Source organism: Xenopus tropicalis, chromosome 9 (assembly GCF_000004195.4).
Source record: "Xenopus tropicalis strain Nigerian chromosome 9, UCB_Xtro_10.0, whole genome shotgun sequence".
NCBI lineage: Eukaryota > Metazoa > Chordata > Amphibia > Anura > Pipidae > Xenopus > Xenopus tropicalis.
In genome coordinates this window covers 67759184-67774061 of record NC_030685.2, presented here as the reverse complement: position 1 = coordinate 67774061, position 14878 = coordinate 67759184, and the positions used below count along the sequence as shown (strand labels likewise).

At 40.8% G+C, this 14878-nt stretch overlaps 1 protein-coding gene across 9 annotated transcripts in view; it reads left to right on the top strand.

The window, feature by feature from the left end:
* The first annotated feature begins 391 nt into the window (after positions 1-391).
* Positions 392-14878, top strand: part of dync1i2 (dynein, cytoplasmic 1, intermediate chain 2) — a 51818-nt gene continuing 37331 nt past the window's right edge. For 5 of the 9 annotated variants that reach the window (XM_012970283.3, XM_012970281.3, XM_012970282.3 and 2 more), the window contains exons 1-4: positions 392-762; positions 4033-4075; positions 10073-10190; positions 13651-13765. In XM_012970283.3, the coding sequence (XP_012825737.1) occupies positions 10083-10190; positions 13651-13765 (223 nt within the window). In that variant the 5' untranslated portion in view covers positions 392-762; positions 4033-4075; positions 10073-10082. Of the gene's footprint in view, positions 763-798; positions 1262-4032; positions 4076-10072; positions 10191-13650; positions 13766-14878 lie in introns of those variants that run through there. The other 4 variants (XM_012970280.3, XM_012970277.3, NM_213683.2 and 1 more) reach the window with 3 other exon arrangements.

Sequence of the window (14878 nt, the reverse complement as noted above, 5' to 3'; positions counted from 1 at the left end):
CAACTAAGCCAAATCATTATTTTAAACACTTTTCTGCCTTGCAGTTAAGGAGTGTAGTACAAGAGGGAGCCCATCTAAAGGGTGTTTGGCTTTCTCTTAGCACTGGGTTCTGTTGGGGGGGGGGGGTCCTTATAAGTGTGCAGAGCAGACCATCTTCTATTGGAGAGGGGGGCAACCTTCCCGTGTATCCCTATATAGACAAATAACTTCACCCTCTTGTAATCTTTTTGCCCAAATGAGAAAGATTCGTATAGCTGCAGAGTAACCAAAGCAGCTCTTTATGTAAACAACCTGACTGAGCAGTCGCAGTTGTTGTAGTTCAGCAACATATCAAGGACAGCCAATCATTATCAACGCTACGCATAGCGCCAGAGTGATGTAGGCTACGCAGGGACGCATCAGCATCACTGGCTAAGATGACACTTTTGTAACCGCAAAGCTTTGTTTTACTGTACAAGCTTAGTGGGAGCTGAGACTGGGAGCTGAGACTGGGAGCTGAGGCGGGAAGCTCTCCTCCACAAACAGCGACTCGCTTCATTCCCTAGCCCTAGTAACCCACACAGCATCACGTGTTCCTAGGCTGCTGACAGCATCGAGCGGTGACATCATTCATTTCACATGGAACTGGAATTTTGATCTCTCACGCTTGCCGTAGGTCTTCCGTATCTCCCAGTGTATGTGTCCGGCAGCGGGCGGGGCTCGGAGGGAGAGTGCTGGGCGTAAAGAAAATATCTGGACCCGCTGGGGGGAAAAGGCTTTGAGGTTGGTGGACATGGCTGCAGAGGGTGCAAAGCAAACGGGAATAGAATAGGGCTAGGAGAGTGCCACGGCGGGCCGCGGGTGGGGCTTCCCTTCCTGTCATTGTCATCTCCTGGTCCTCTTCTGGGGCGGAGGGATACCCTGGGTCAGGGAGGGCTGATGGGCACACGGAAGGGCCTACTTGTTTTGTTTAATAGGTTCCATTGCTGATACAATTGACATGTAACCAATGCTAAATTAACCATCTGACATAAACTACACCCTCCCAGCATGCTCAGCGAGCCCGGGGTTCATTGAATTTGCAATCCTAGGCCTTTAGTTATTGGTGAGCGGGTTGTCTGGGTTTTACCAGCACAGGGAGATGGTCTAACAACCATAAGTCATTAATGTGTACCAGGCACAGTGTGGGTGCAGCAGGGAGCTGAGTTACATCTCATTAGGCCTTCAGTGTGTAATGGGAGATGGCTTCATCCATAGGCGGAGATGTCTGGCAGATAGATAGGTAAGTAGCCTGAGACTGGGGTTGCCAGCTGGCTGCTAGACATGGTGCCTAATGCCAATGTTCTTCATATGGAAGGGAGATAACTCAGATAGGAAAGCTTGTAGATTTAATAGAGTAAAGCAGACAACCATACTGTGGGACCCTAGATTAAAAACTACATTTCTGTGTATGCGCCATAGCTGGTAAAGGTCACCAGGCCACATGCTATGTACTAATGAGCAATTTATTTACATCACGTGTACTGCTTTTGCCTTATGGCATGTAGTGACTTGCCATCTCTTTAGTCCAGCTGTTCTCAACCTGTGGGTCGCGACCGCTTTGGGGGTCCCTTTCACAGGGGTCGCCTAAGACCATTGGAAAACACACATTTCCGATGGTCTTAGTAATCATTTTATGGTTGGGGGGTCAACTACATGAGGAACTGTATTAAAGGGTCGCGTTAGGTAGGTTGGGAACCACTGCTTTAGTCTGTCTGGTACTATTCTGTATGGAGCAGGAGTGAGGGCATACATTACTATATTGGTTGTTAAATAAGCCCACAAGTTATAAACACGCAGCTGTCTTTCTACTGTGCTAAAATGAATATGTATGAATCTGGCACAGTTATTTCACTAAGGTGTGTTTGAATCAGGCAGAATGCATTGGTCCTTGATATGTGACAGACACCTATGTGTTCACACCCTTGGCATAAACTGGTACAGGTATAGGACCTGTTATCCAGAATGCAGAATCCAGGTATTCCGGATAAGGGGTCTTTCCTTAATTTGGTTCTCCATACCTCAAGTCTACTAAGAAATCAAGAAAACATTAATTAAACCCAATAGGATTGTTTTGCCTCCAATAAGGATTAATTATATCTTAGTTGGGATCAAATTCAAAGCACTTTTTTATTTTTACAGAGAAAAAGGAAATCTGTTTTAAAAATCTGAATTATTTGATTATAATGGAGTCTATGCAAGACAGGCTTTCCGTAATTCAGAGCTTTCTGGATATCGGGTTTCTGGATAAGGCATCCCATACCTGTACTGGCTAGGTTTGCCCATGTGCGGTTACCCAGCCAACTGGGATTTCGGTTTAGTTAGTGTGCTGCAAACAGGGATCTGGTCCCTGTTTGGCTACCCATGTGTTGTTGTCCCAAGGTGCAAATGTCAGATTATCCATTCAGGCCTACGGAGACCTGTTGGATGATGTTGCATGCAGGGATGGGGTCCTTGTCCAATGGGATTTTTAAACCTGCTGATATCAGGCGGGTGGGCCCAATACACTCTGCTGACTTGCTTAGTTGCCTGTGTATGGGAGCCTCTTTAAGGCCTGCCTGATAATTTGCCAAAAATTGGCTAGATATCTATTGTTCAGTTTTGAAAATGTTGTCAAATGAGGACGACATCCGTGCTGTCTTTGCCCGATAAGTCTCTCTATAGGCCAGCAATATGATTACAGTTCCCCAAATTCACCCATCACATGAGTGGTAAAATCAGGTTGAGTCATTCTAGGTGCCAGCTCTGATCTCTGATCATATTTGTTACTGACGAAGATATTCCCAGCCCCAGGCTGTTGTTAATTGTAGGACAGCCATAACAAGCTTTGGTTTGTATTGTGAGTATCAGTTATGTAAACTGCTGTCACTAAAATGCCTTCCTCTAAAGATGGCAACATGCACAGATTTTCATGCAGCACAGTCAGTTACAGACCAGTCCATATTATGTAATGACCCCCACCCCTTTTAAGAGATTAAAGGGGAACTAAACCCTAAAAATTAATATGGCTAAAAATGCCATCTTTTATATACTGTACCAGCTTAAAGTTTCAGCATCTTAATAGCAGCAATGACCCAGGACTTCAAACTTGTCACAGTAGCTCGCCATCTTGGAAAGTTTCTGCGACACTCACATGCTCAGTGCGCTCTGGGTGGCTGTTGAGAAGCTGAGCTTAGGGGTCATAGTAAATTATCAAGCAGAAACTGAGGTTCATCTGTCATATAAGCTGATTCTACAGGGCTGATTATTAAATTCTGATGCTAATTGCACTGGTTGCTGAGCTGCCTTTAGTAATTATCTCTATTAATTATTAATCAGCCTTATGTTATGACATTTCTATTCTATATAAACAGTATATTGTGCTACTGGGGCATCTTTTGGAGGCATTGGTTGCCTTGGGCTGGTACAAATATAATGCACAACATTTCTGCACTACTTCTTTAGTTAGGCTTTAGTTCTCCTTTAACCAATCTTTTGGGGTTTGGCAAATATGGGAAAATGGGACTGTTGTGCATTCCCATGTGATCAGCCATACATGGTTATATGTGAGAGTAAGCTGTAGGTGGGGATTCGTTGACTCACTGTGTGCTTATGAGCTTGTGCTGTATAATGCCAGTCTTCTGAATGAAAATCTATTAAGGGATGTATTATTAGTGAGAATATGTGGATGCTGTGGAAGTTGAGATCTTCTAGTTGATAAAGCGAAGGACCTCAAGTATTTCTTGGCGATGCTTCATCCTAGGTTTATTATAGTTTAAACTTGTAATAGCTTTGTCTCTTGCAGTACCACTTACCTGCTATTTTGCAGATGGCCACCCTTTTTATATAGGCAAAAGGCCCCCTTCATCAGTGGAAAAAGTGCATACCTTTTTATATAAACACACACCAGCTTTAAAACATATCTTATTTCTAATAAAAGTCACTGTAACAATAATAAGTACATTTGTAATTGTATTTATTGCTGCCGTTTTCTTGGTTGCCTGATGACTAATAGAACATTTATTTGTTTTGCAGACTCTGGCTGTGGCCCTTGAATTACCAACTGGTGGAAAACAAGGTGAGTTCAGTTACATTGTTCCACAGCTGGAAGCCATCTTTTTGTTGTGCCATTATCTAGCAACACATTGTTAATGGATCAGTTATTACTGGATAGTACAGTAGGATGAATCTAAAAATTCAGTGCTTTCCCCCCACTTTTAGCCTTATGGCCCACAGGGAGATTAGTTAATCTCGGCTACCTTGCATTGCTTTGTTTTCGGAAGTTGCCTGCTGGAGGAAACTTTGCTTAACTTTGAAAAAAAAAACAACATGTATGCCTTTCCACCGGCGATTCACTTTATTGCCAGTGGAAATGCATTTCTTGGAGAATAGTCGCCCACAGGTGACTAATCTTCCCGTCAGCCATCAGCATTAAGGTGACCATACACAGGCAGATTTCATCTTATTGGCAGCTTATTTCTCCATGTATAGGACACCCAGTGGGCCTACACAACCGATATCTGACCTAAAATTGGACAGATGTCGATGGGGCAGCGTTGATTATCCTGTCAGGCCAAACAATCTGATTACAAAGATGGGCATAGGAGCTGTCAGAACGAGAACTGCAGATAAGCTGCCGAATTGTTCTAAAGGCCTCAAATTGGCATTTTAAATCTGCCTGTGCATGGCCCCCTTTAAGCAGATCTTCTCTTGATATCCCCCATCTATGTGTGGGCAATATCAGGTGAATTCAGGCTAATTCAAATTAAAAGACGGTTATAGGCAGTGTCTGGTCCGGGTATCCCCAATCCGACTAAATTTTTCAACCTGCCTGATCGATTTCATGCCAGATATCGGTTGGGCAGGCCCGTCGTTAGTGCCCCTACATGGGCTGATTAGCTTCCGAATCGGTCTAAGGGACTCATATCGGCAGCTAGAATCAGCCCGTGTATGGGGACCTTTTAGAGTCTGCCACTTGGTGTGTCATCAGCATTAAAATCACAAGGGCATGACTACCTTGATTGACCTCTAGCAGCACAAAAGAGCAGAACTGACCACTAGAGAGAACTTGTATGTATGCCTGTATTTATATTCTCCAATAGCATCCTGTTAAAAATCCTCTGCAATCTGTCACTGTAAAGCTGGCCTTATGTGGGTCCCACTGCATATATTACATGGGGTTTGCTGATGCAGATTTCTATAAGGGGGAATTCCACTTGATGTGCTGGGAGGGGACCAGCCCTGGGCATGATACCCTGTTTCCCTGAAAATAGGACATCCTCCGAAAGTAAGGCACCCTCCGATTTTTCACCCCCCTCGGAAAATAAGGCACCCCCCGAAAATAAGACACCCACCTAGGGCTGGGCGATAAATCTGTACTGTATTCTTCTTCATGGAAAAATAAGACATCCCCTGAAAATAAGACCTAGTGCATATTTTGGAGCTTAAAAAAATATAAGACAGTGTCTTATTTTCGGGGAAACACGTTATTAATCTGCACAGGAGTATATTGGACCATTTTTTGTTCCTAAAACTTTATACTTTATTTTGCTCTACCGCACCCCCCAAGCGTTTTTAAATTTTTTTTGTAGAAAAGTCCCCAAAATGCAGACACTTTGGTCATGTTGCCAGCTTCTGGTGAATGCAGTGAACTTTACTGGGGCCATGGTTTTGCTGGTTTTGTGCCTCTTAATATGAGTTTGTTTCAAAATATGGCTGCAGTTTGCTAATATGTTAAAGGTATATGCGTGCAGCTCCTCATCCTGCTTGTGTTTTGTGGAGAAAGAAAACACGGAACTTTCTGTGTCACTGCAGATTTATTAAGATATCCACTTTCCATTCATATTTTGGGACAGCTGATCTGATCAGAAAGCATGTGTTGCCTATGGCGTATTGCAGGGATCATCAATCTTTTTTTACCTGTGAGCCACACTCAAATGTAAAAAAATTTTTCCTGAGGGTGCCAAAAAGGGCTGTGATTGGCTATTTGGTAACCCCTATGTGGAATGGCAGCCTACAGAAGGCTCTGTTTGGCAGTACAATTGTTTTTTATGCAACCATAATTTGCCTCCAATCCAGGAATTCAAAAATTAGCACCTGCTTTGAGGCCACTGGGAGCAACATAAAGGGATTGGGGAGCAACATGTTGTTCACGAACCACTGATTGGGGATTCTTGGCCTATGGTATACTTAAAGTCATCAGCCCAGTTTTACCTCTGGTGAAATTTCACCGGCCTGTTATTGGCCTAATTCAGGTATTTGTCATGTATAGAATAGTTGGTTTGTTTATACATCCAGAGCAAAGTGCTGAATCACCTTGTATGAACTGTCTGCTGCTTTGGGCATATCCCTCGCTTTGTGTTGACTATTATAATTTTAATGTGGATGTTCTACAAAGCTTAAGGGGCCCCATCATTTATTGACTTTGTCATATATTCTATATTAAAATGTTATTTGGATAAAATACGTCCCCTTGCTGTTCCTTGGTGGTTTCTAATATCCTTATGTTTTACAACAGGGGGTATGTTGTACTCCAGTTTGGCCATATTAATAGGGGCCAAACTATAAATTCTGCCCTTATAAATGGTGCATTTTGATGCCACTCTACCCCTTCCTTGCACCCCCACCCATCTGCTCACTGTACACCTTGACCTAGGAGTGGTATTACATTGTAATACTTGCATTGTACAGTGTGTTACATTGAAGTGCTTGGCAGTTGTGGATTATAGTGAAGCTGCTGGTGAGGGAAGCTTGGCATATATGTCCAGAGTGATTGGAAACTATGGGCATTGACATGCCCTTGAATGCAGGAGAGGGTAGTCAGCAAAGGTGCTGGGAGTTGTTCATGAAATTGAAGATGCTGGTGGGACAAGTCTGACAATTAGAGTTGAATTATTGTGTAAGTACATTATACATTTATTTAACCATGTAACTAGAATTTTATCATAAATTAAGACTTGTAGATTATAAATGATAATTTACCCCCTACTAAAATGTAAAAGACAATTAGAAGTCACCTTGGAGTTGCATGTCCTGTATACAAGCTCTCAGCCTGCTAAACCCCTTGGTGAATTTTAATAGTCTTATAAATATAAAGGAATGTATTAAAGAATAGATTAAAGAATATGTAATTTGTATGCAGCTGACCAATGTACATTCATTAATCATTTCCAATATTTTTTACAGCAACAGTAACTGCAATTGAAAGCAGTGTCTTTCTGTCCCTGTTCTACACTGCTGGTTCTGCCTGATGAAACAGAGTGACAGAAGTCAGCCTTGAGTGCTTCTTCACTGATCAGTTAATCACCAGGGCAAAGAACACAAAGGGACAGACACTAGTGATATGCGGGCCAGCCCAACCTCAGGACATCACTTGTTCGGGTTGAGCTCTTCTGTGGCCCACCCCGCCCGCGACCTAACACTGTCGGCTTCCTCTTCCGACTTGTGAATTTATAGACGCCCGTCATTGCAGAGTGGGTGTGGCTCTATAAATAGAGAGGAGAAGCCGGGTCGGGTGCGGGTCTAGTTCTTCTTGACCTGCACATCACTAACAGGCACTGCTTTCAGTAGTAATATTTTTACCAATAACTTTATTGAACTGTTGAAAATGTGTAAGTTAAGGTTTCTGAAATGTTGATTCGAATTGCAGTTTCATTTTTATGCAGTTTTGGGTTAAATCCAGTGTAAGCATACTGAAATCAGACTTCCTATTTACATTTTTTGTAAAATATTGTATATTGAGTCATTTTAAACATCAGCGACTCTTCCTTTAAGTATGTGGTTTATTGTTTTCCTGCTTTTTCATATTAGAGCACTTCCGCCTGTAATTATAGTCTGGGTCCAGGGAGGCTTCCTTTTGAAGATTCACCTTCCGCCGTGTCTGCCTGCTAGAGGCCTTTATCATAAACCTTAAAATGCCAGCGTCTTTGATGCTGCTGTAGAGCTTTAACAGAACGATATTGTGTCTCTGGCAGATACTTTGATCTTCTGTAGGAAATGGTTGGGCGAGTAAAAGGGCTTGCTAGTTTTCTCTTTGTAGAATCTGGTATACATAAAAATTATTGGGCTCAGGCATTAATTGCTGAGATATTTTCTAAAAGAGGGTTCCCTGTCATATAGTACTTCAATGTAAATTTGAGATTAAAACTAATGAATGGATTTCCCTTGACTGGACTTGGAATTAGATTGTAGATAACAAGCGTCTGTCTCCTTTAGGATGACTCAGTTGTCATTAATACATACTCAGGATATCTCTTTGTCTGTTTTTGGAATCGTTAAATGCTTGCAAACCTCAAAATGAACTTAAAAGGCCCATAAATATTAAGGTACAATGATGAACAAACTTCATAATATAAAGATGACCCAAACATTTGCTCATATGGCTTTTTGTGGCTTGCTGCATTTAAACAGATTGTACACCCTTTTCCATTTAAATGAATGCCTTGGTGAGACAAAACTGAGGTTAGCCCTTTCTGTCCTTATGGACAGTTTAGACCTGAGGTGGGTCTCTTTTGCATGCTACACAATAATTTTATTTATAATGCTCGTAGTTAGATCTTGCATAGGATGCTTACATGTCATTTAAAATATCCAGCAAGCAACATGTGATGTAAATCCTAGAAACAAAAAATCTTTTAACTGATCAAGGGGCCAACCAGCTGCATGTTATGGGAGCTATGCTCCTAACTTGAGTTCTGCTTCAGTGCCCCATAAGGCACGGTATTGGCTAATTCCAGGCAAAATGATTCTCTTACAATATATTATTAAATGTTTCTATTCATTTTTTAAGTTGACAAGGCTCTTCACTGCCGCCTGCAGTAACAGTTTTTTGTAGTCCTACAATATATAATGCATAGCACATTTCCCTGATTTTACACTTTCCCAGAACTTGGGAAAAAATGTAAATGTTCTACTGTATATCCATGCTCGCTATAAACCAATAATGTGGATAAAGAAAAACTCACGAGCACACCCTGGCTTCTCCAAAAGAAAAAACTTTAGCCTGGTGCCCGGTATCAAGAGGGCACGGCACCCTCCAATCCAATCTCGAACAGCATAGATTCTGGCACAGCAAGGCAATTATAAGCAGGTATAACCTTATAATTGCTTATAATTTCCTTGCTGTGCCAGAATCTATGCTGTTTGCTATAAACCAAGTCAGGCTTCTGTTGTGTGCCAGAAAAGAACAAAACCACAAGTGCCAGGAAATTGACTCCCTAAGTGGATTTTAATCATGGCTATGATAGGCTAAGCCAACCAAGCCCAAAACTAATACATGTCCTACAGAAAACAGGACATGGAATGGACACTGTTTTCCTGCTCTTTGTCCTGTTCTGGAAATTAATATGCATGTACATGGCACTCAGATACTACAGGTATGGGATCCCTTATCCGGAAACCTGTTATCCAGAAAGCTCCGAATTACGGAAAGCACATCTCCCATAGACTCCATTTTAATCAAATAATTCAGAATTTTGAAACTGATTTCCTTTTTCTCTGTAATAATAAAACAGTACCTTGTACTTGATCCCAACTAAGATATAAATAATCCTTATTGGATGCAAAACAATCCTATTGGGTTTAATAAATGTTTTGTTGATTTTTTTAGTAGACTTAAAGTATAGAGATCCAAATTACGGAAAGACCCCTTATCCGGAATACCCTTGGTCCCGAGCATTCTGGATAATGGGTCCTATACCTGTATAAGGCAGGTGTCCCGAACCTTTCTTGGAGGTGCCAAATAAGGGCTAAGATTGGCTATTAGGGAGCCTCAGTGCACCCTATCAGCTCACAGGGGGCTTTATTTGGTAGTAAATCTTGTTTTTATTCAACCAAAACTTGCCCCCAAGTCAGGAATTCAAAAATAACTACCTGGTTGGTGAATTCCCTCATGCTAGCATAGTAAGCAACAATGAGTTTTCCAGAACTAAAGTAACATTTTGTCTGCAAAAAACATTACTTTACCCAATTTTGCACATTACTATCAGGCAAAAGTAAAGCATTTGTATTCTTATGTCTGTATCCCTTTCTTATCCCTTAACGAATATAAAATAATCGGCATTTCCTTTTTTTTCAGGGCTCCTATCATGTCTGACAAAAGTGAGCTGAAGGCTGAACTGGAGCGCAAGAAGCAGCGCTTGGCTCAGATAAGGGAGGAGAAAAAGAGAAAGGAAGAAGAGAAGAAAAAGAAAGAAGTAAGTTTTTCATGTACTCTTATCATCAGCCTCTCTTAATAGCAAAGCAGAGAATCTATTCTATTAAAAATAAAGCTTTATATTGGGCTCTTTGCATAGCCAAAAGGTTCTCAATCATAAGCATGCCGAGTTCTCTTAGGTAATACAGGTATTGGCTTTTCCAATGAATAGCTTACCCTAACTCTAGTAGCCATTTTCCCCAGTGTTTATAATTTTATCATTAAAGCTTTGAAGGGGCTCAGCAATAGGTGAGACAGTGGCACACAGTGACACACAGTGTTTTTCTGCTGGTATATTTCAGCCATGTTTGGCATTTTGTTAAATGTGGACAGGTGATTTCCAGCCTGAAAATGCTCAAAACCACCCTTCAAAGATTTATCTTTTCTGTACATCTAAATAACAGGCTGCATGAAGAGACTTTTTCATGTGCCATTGGGATTGGAACCACAGTATTCAAATAAGGGGCCTGAGCCAGTTACACTGTTTAACTAAGTTGATCTGCCCATTAAGAATCAGTATTTATGGGTGTGTAAAGAGCACCTATTATTTTTAAAATACACTACTAATATATTTAGGAACTGTTAAAGGGAACATATTGGATAAATGGGATAACCCCTAATTTTGTAGGCAATTATGAATAATATATGGTGCTGGTTTCACTTTGGGCTAACAATTAACCCTATCTGTAAAAATGGCCCCTTTATTGGAGCTCCCTATAGATCATTTTCTGTTCTGTGGGTTTGAAAAGAAAAATGAAGAGTGGGCGTGTCCTAACGGTCCCTGCCAGAAGCACAGTAGGAGGGGGAGAGCCAATCGTAGCCTTGCACTCACACAAGCACAGACAGGCTTCAGTTCCCTATCAGGTCAGGTTAGCTGCTGATTGGTTCCTATGCTACAGTGCCTGTTCTGAGAGCCAACGGCCCCCCTGTACATCCAGAGTATTCAGCCAGCAGGAAGTTGAACAGATGGGCGGGACTAGTGGGGTTTTGGGGGAATTTCTCAATAAATCAGTCTAAAACACAACTGTTTTAAGCACAATCCTTCTATATCTAGAGGAGTATAATTCACTGGTACATTCTTAATTTTTATATGATAAGTCTCCTTTTAATGAATATTTAAAAACTGTGAAAATTCTTAGATTTAATCAAACATACAATGGCTTCTGCCATGAGGAAGGTAGCAGTGCCCCCTATCTTACCAGGGGCAGCGAGAAGCCACCTCTGGTAACTTTAAAGGGCACCTATCACCCTAAATTTGCTTCCCCCACCAGAGGTGTGGGATAATGGTTGGGGGAAACAGTAGTCTGTTTGTTTTTAAAAAAAACAAAAACAAAACATGACTGCCCAAACCGGGAGCTCCCTCTCAGAGAGGCAATCTAACATTGTTTTCCCCAACAGGAGTGTGGGCTCTATTAGCCTGCACCTCTGGTGGGGAAGCAATTTTAGGGTGATAGGTGCCCTTTAAGTGTGGAAAGTACAGTTTTTAAAGCTGAAATTTGGCTCTTCTAGTGCAGAGACCTTAAATGTGCGCTTCGCCCTTGTGCTGTGAGGTTGGACGGCATTGGGAAGGCTGCCACTAAATGTAACTTTGGTAGCGGTATATCAGATATCCGTGGCATTACAGATGCCTGTTATAAGCACGTGAGGCCTTGAGTGGAAAAACAAGTTGAGAATATTACACAGATATCAGATTTTACACATTCCCACAGCACTTTTTCTGCAGCTTTATAAATATACCATAGAGTGTTTTAATTTAATCTCCTCCATCATTTATTAATCTTTTATAAAAATCTATTTTTTTCCTTTTTTTATTTTATTTTTTTTAATGCTGGGAGAGTTGCACTAAGATTTTAAGAGTTTGCTGAACATTGAAAGGGCTTGTTTCTTTGGTACGAGTATATAGACCGCATCCACCAGGGGGCAGCAGCGTGCTTGCAATCACTATTTTCTGCACAAATGATGTATGAGTATCAGTGGTAGTGGTACCCACATGGCTGTCAGTTATATTAAAGAAAGAGAAACACCTAGTGGCCAAAGCATAGTAATATACTCATATTATATAGTGCTGTTTTCAGGCAGGGTTTTAAGTTAGATACCAGCTGTAGGGCATAATGTTCTCCTTATGTCTGCTCTATGTAAATAAAGGATAATAATGATAATGTCCCATACCAAGGTCGAATTGTAGCCTGTGTATCAGTTGCTTAAGGGAGAAGGAGTAGACAAATCCTGTAATGATAATAGGGCTTATGTAAGTGCTAAGTTGCCAAATTGCAGTTGCCAATAGCAACCAATCAGACATTTGCTTTCATTTTCCAGCTTGTAGGAGACTGTTTAGAACTAATAGCAATTGAAATTGGTTGCTATTGACATATTCACTTGTGCAATGTAGAGCCTATGTTCATAAATCAGCCCCCATAATTTTTTATTAGTCCCTCCTTTTAAGGCCAGCCCTCCTATCCAGTCATAACTTCTGGGTTCCACCATGGGAGCCCTCCTTCTGTTCTTCCTAAGCAGAGCTTCCTGCCCAGGGTAAGCTGGATGAGGAGCTGTATCTAATATAGAAAAAGGCTTCTGACTATGGCTGATTGTACCTCAGACCTGCAGCAGAAAAGTCATTGAAAGCAGCCAAATTTAAGTTCCAGTAATAGTTGTAGCTGTGACTTTTTGTAAGTGTATATGTATCATATGGTCTCTTATTTTTCTTCAATTTTTTACACAAAGAAATGTATTTATATGAAAAATGTAATACCAACAACATTGTTCTTTTTTCCCATAAAAACAATCAATGCACCAGAGGTCACCCCTCAAATGGAAGTTCCGTTAGAGGAACGGAACTTCCATTTGAAGCAGCGTAGGGGGGTTTCACGGTGAGGGCAGTGAGGTTGGGGAATGCCCTTCCTAGTGATGTGGTAATGGCAGATTCTGTTAATGCCTTTAAGAGGGGCCTGGATGAGTTCTTGAACAATCAGAATATCCAAGGCTATTGTGATACTAATATCTACAGTTAGGATTAGTGGTTGTATATATAGTTTATGTATGTGAGTATATAGATTGGTAGGTGTGGGTTGTGTGTGCTGGGTTTACTTGGATGGGTTGAACATGATGGACTCTGGTCTTTTTTCAACCCTATGTAACTATGTAACATTGTTATAATAATTTCAGGTTTTCTGGCTATTGCAATGACAAAATTCTGACAGCAGGGGGTGCCAGACTCCTGTTTTATTTCTACCCAGCTACAAAATGCTGCTTTAAATTGTGTTTGAGCTACTGTAGAGGTAGAGGGGTTAAGGCTAATTTATAACTTGATCTTCTAGTATTTTATAGTTTGTAGGGTTTTATCTTCTGCAGACTTTGCCTTTTTGCCCTGTCATGCTTGCTATTCCCAATATGTTATGTAGGCATAGTACATATTGCTTTCCACTCTTGTGAGGTGTGAAATGTGTTATTTCTGGTATTTGCAGACAGATCAGAAAAAGGATGCTGCACCCACACAGGAAGAGTCAGACTTGGAGAAAAAAAGAAGAGAAGCAGAAGCCTTATTGCAAAGCATGGGGATCACTGCGGAGCCCCCTATGGGTAAGGAGCTGAAGTGCATGTTGGAATGCCCCTCATGCATGTTTGCTTGCTCTTATTGGCACTGCTTGTGTATAATGCTAAGGATGCAGGCAAATCACCACACTCACATGGCAGGCAGGTTATGTAAGGCTGTTACTCCAAAGAGCCAAGGTTGGCACACAACCTTTACAAATAAGATGCATTTCCACCAAGAACTCAAGATATTCAGATATTGTAAAGACAGGAATGAACATGAGGGTGATAGTGATACTCTCTCACTGCAAGGTTTGGTTCAGAATTAGACAATTAAGCTAAATTACAAAGTTATGGATTGGATGCCTCCCTATTTGAAATCTCCAGACTCGTACTGTGTCTTCTACTTTTTGATTCATATATCAAACATTTAGTAAGTTTTAGGTTAATTGCAGCTGGTATTGTCACCTGTAGCAACCAATTAACACATAGCATTGACTGATCATCTGTTTAAAACCAACGACTGATTGGCTGCTATGGGTTACTGGCCCTGACATACCTTGCGCCACTTAATTTCATAGCATTATGCCAATAGAACCCTTTCCTCCCTGCTATATGGAGAGGTGCACTCATGTATGTATGTATGTATAGTTTTATTTATAAAGCGCCACAAGGGTACGCAGCCCTGTACAATCTTACAAAATTATACACAGGGAGGACAAGTGTTATAATAAATAAATACAATAAATAAAAATAAATGCACAGGGAATAAGTGCCATGTGGTATGAGACACAGTAGGAACAAGGTCCCTGCCCCGTAGAGCTTACAATCTAAGAGGTTGGGTAACATACAGGCACAAATTGGAAGGTAAGAGTGCACCAGGTATGGGCATTTGGCCTTAAGCGCAGGACTAGGCAAATAGCACCATAATACTACCTTAAAGGGAAGCATATGTAATCAAAACTCCATTGTTATGTTTATTGCTAAGTTATACTCTTTCACTCATGATGCAAGTCCAAGTCAACATGCTTTATTATTATTATTGTTATATCTATGTTATATATATATATATATATATATATATATATATATATATATATATATATATATATATATATATATATATATATATATATATATATATATATATATATATAATAT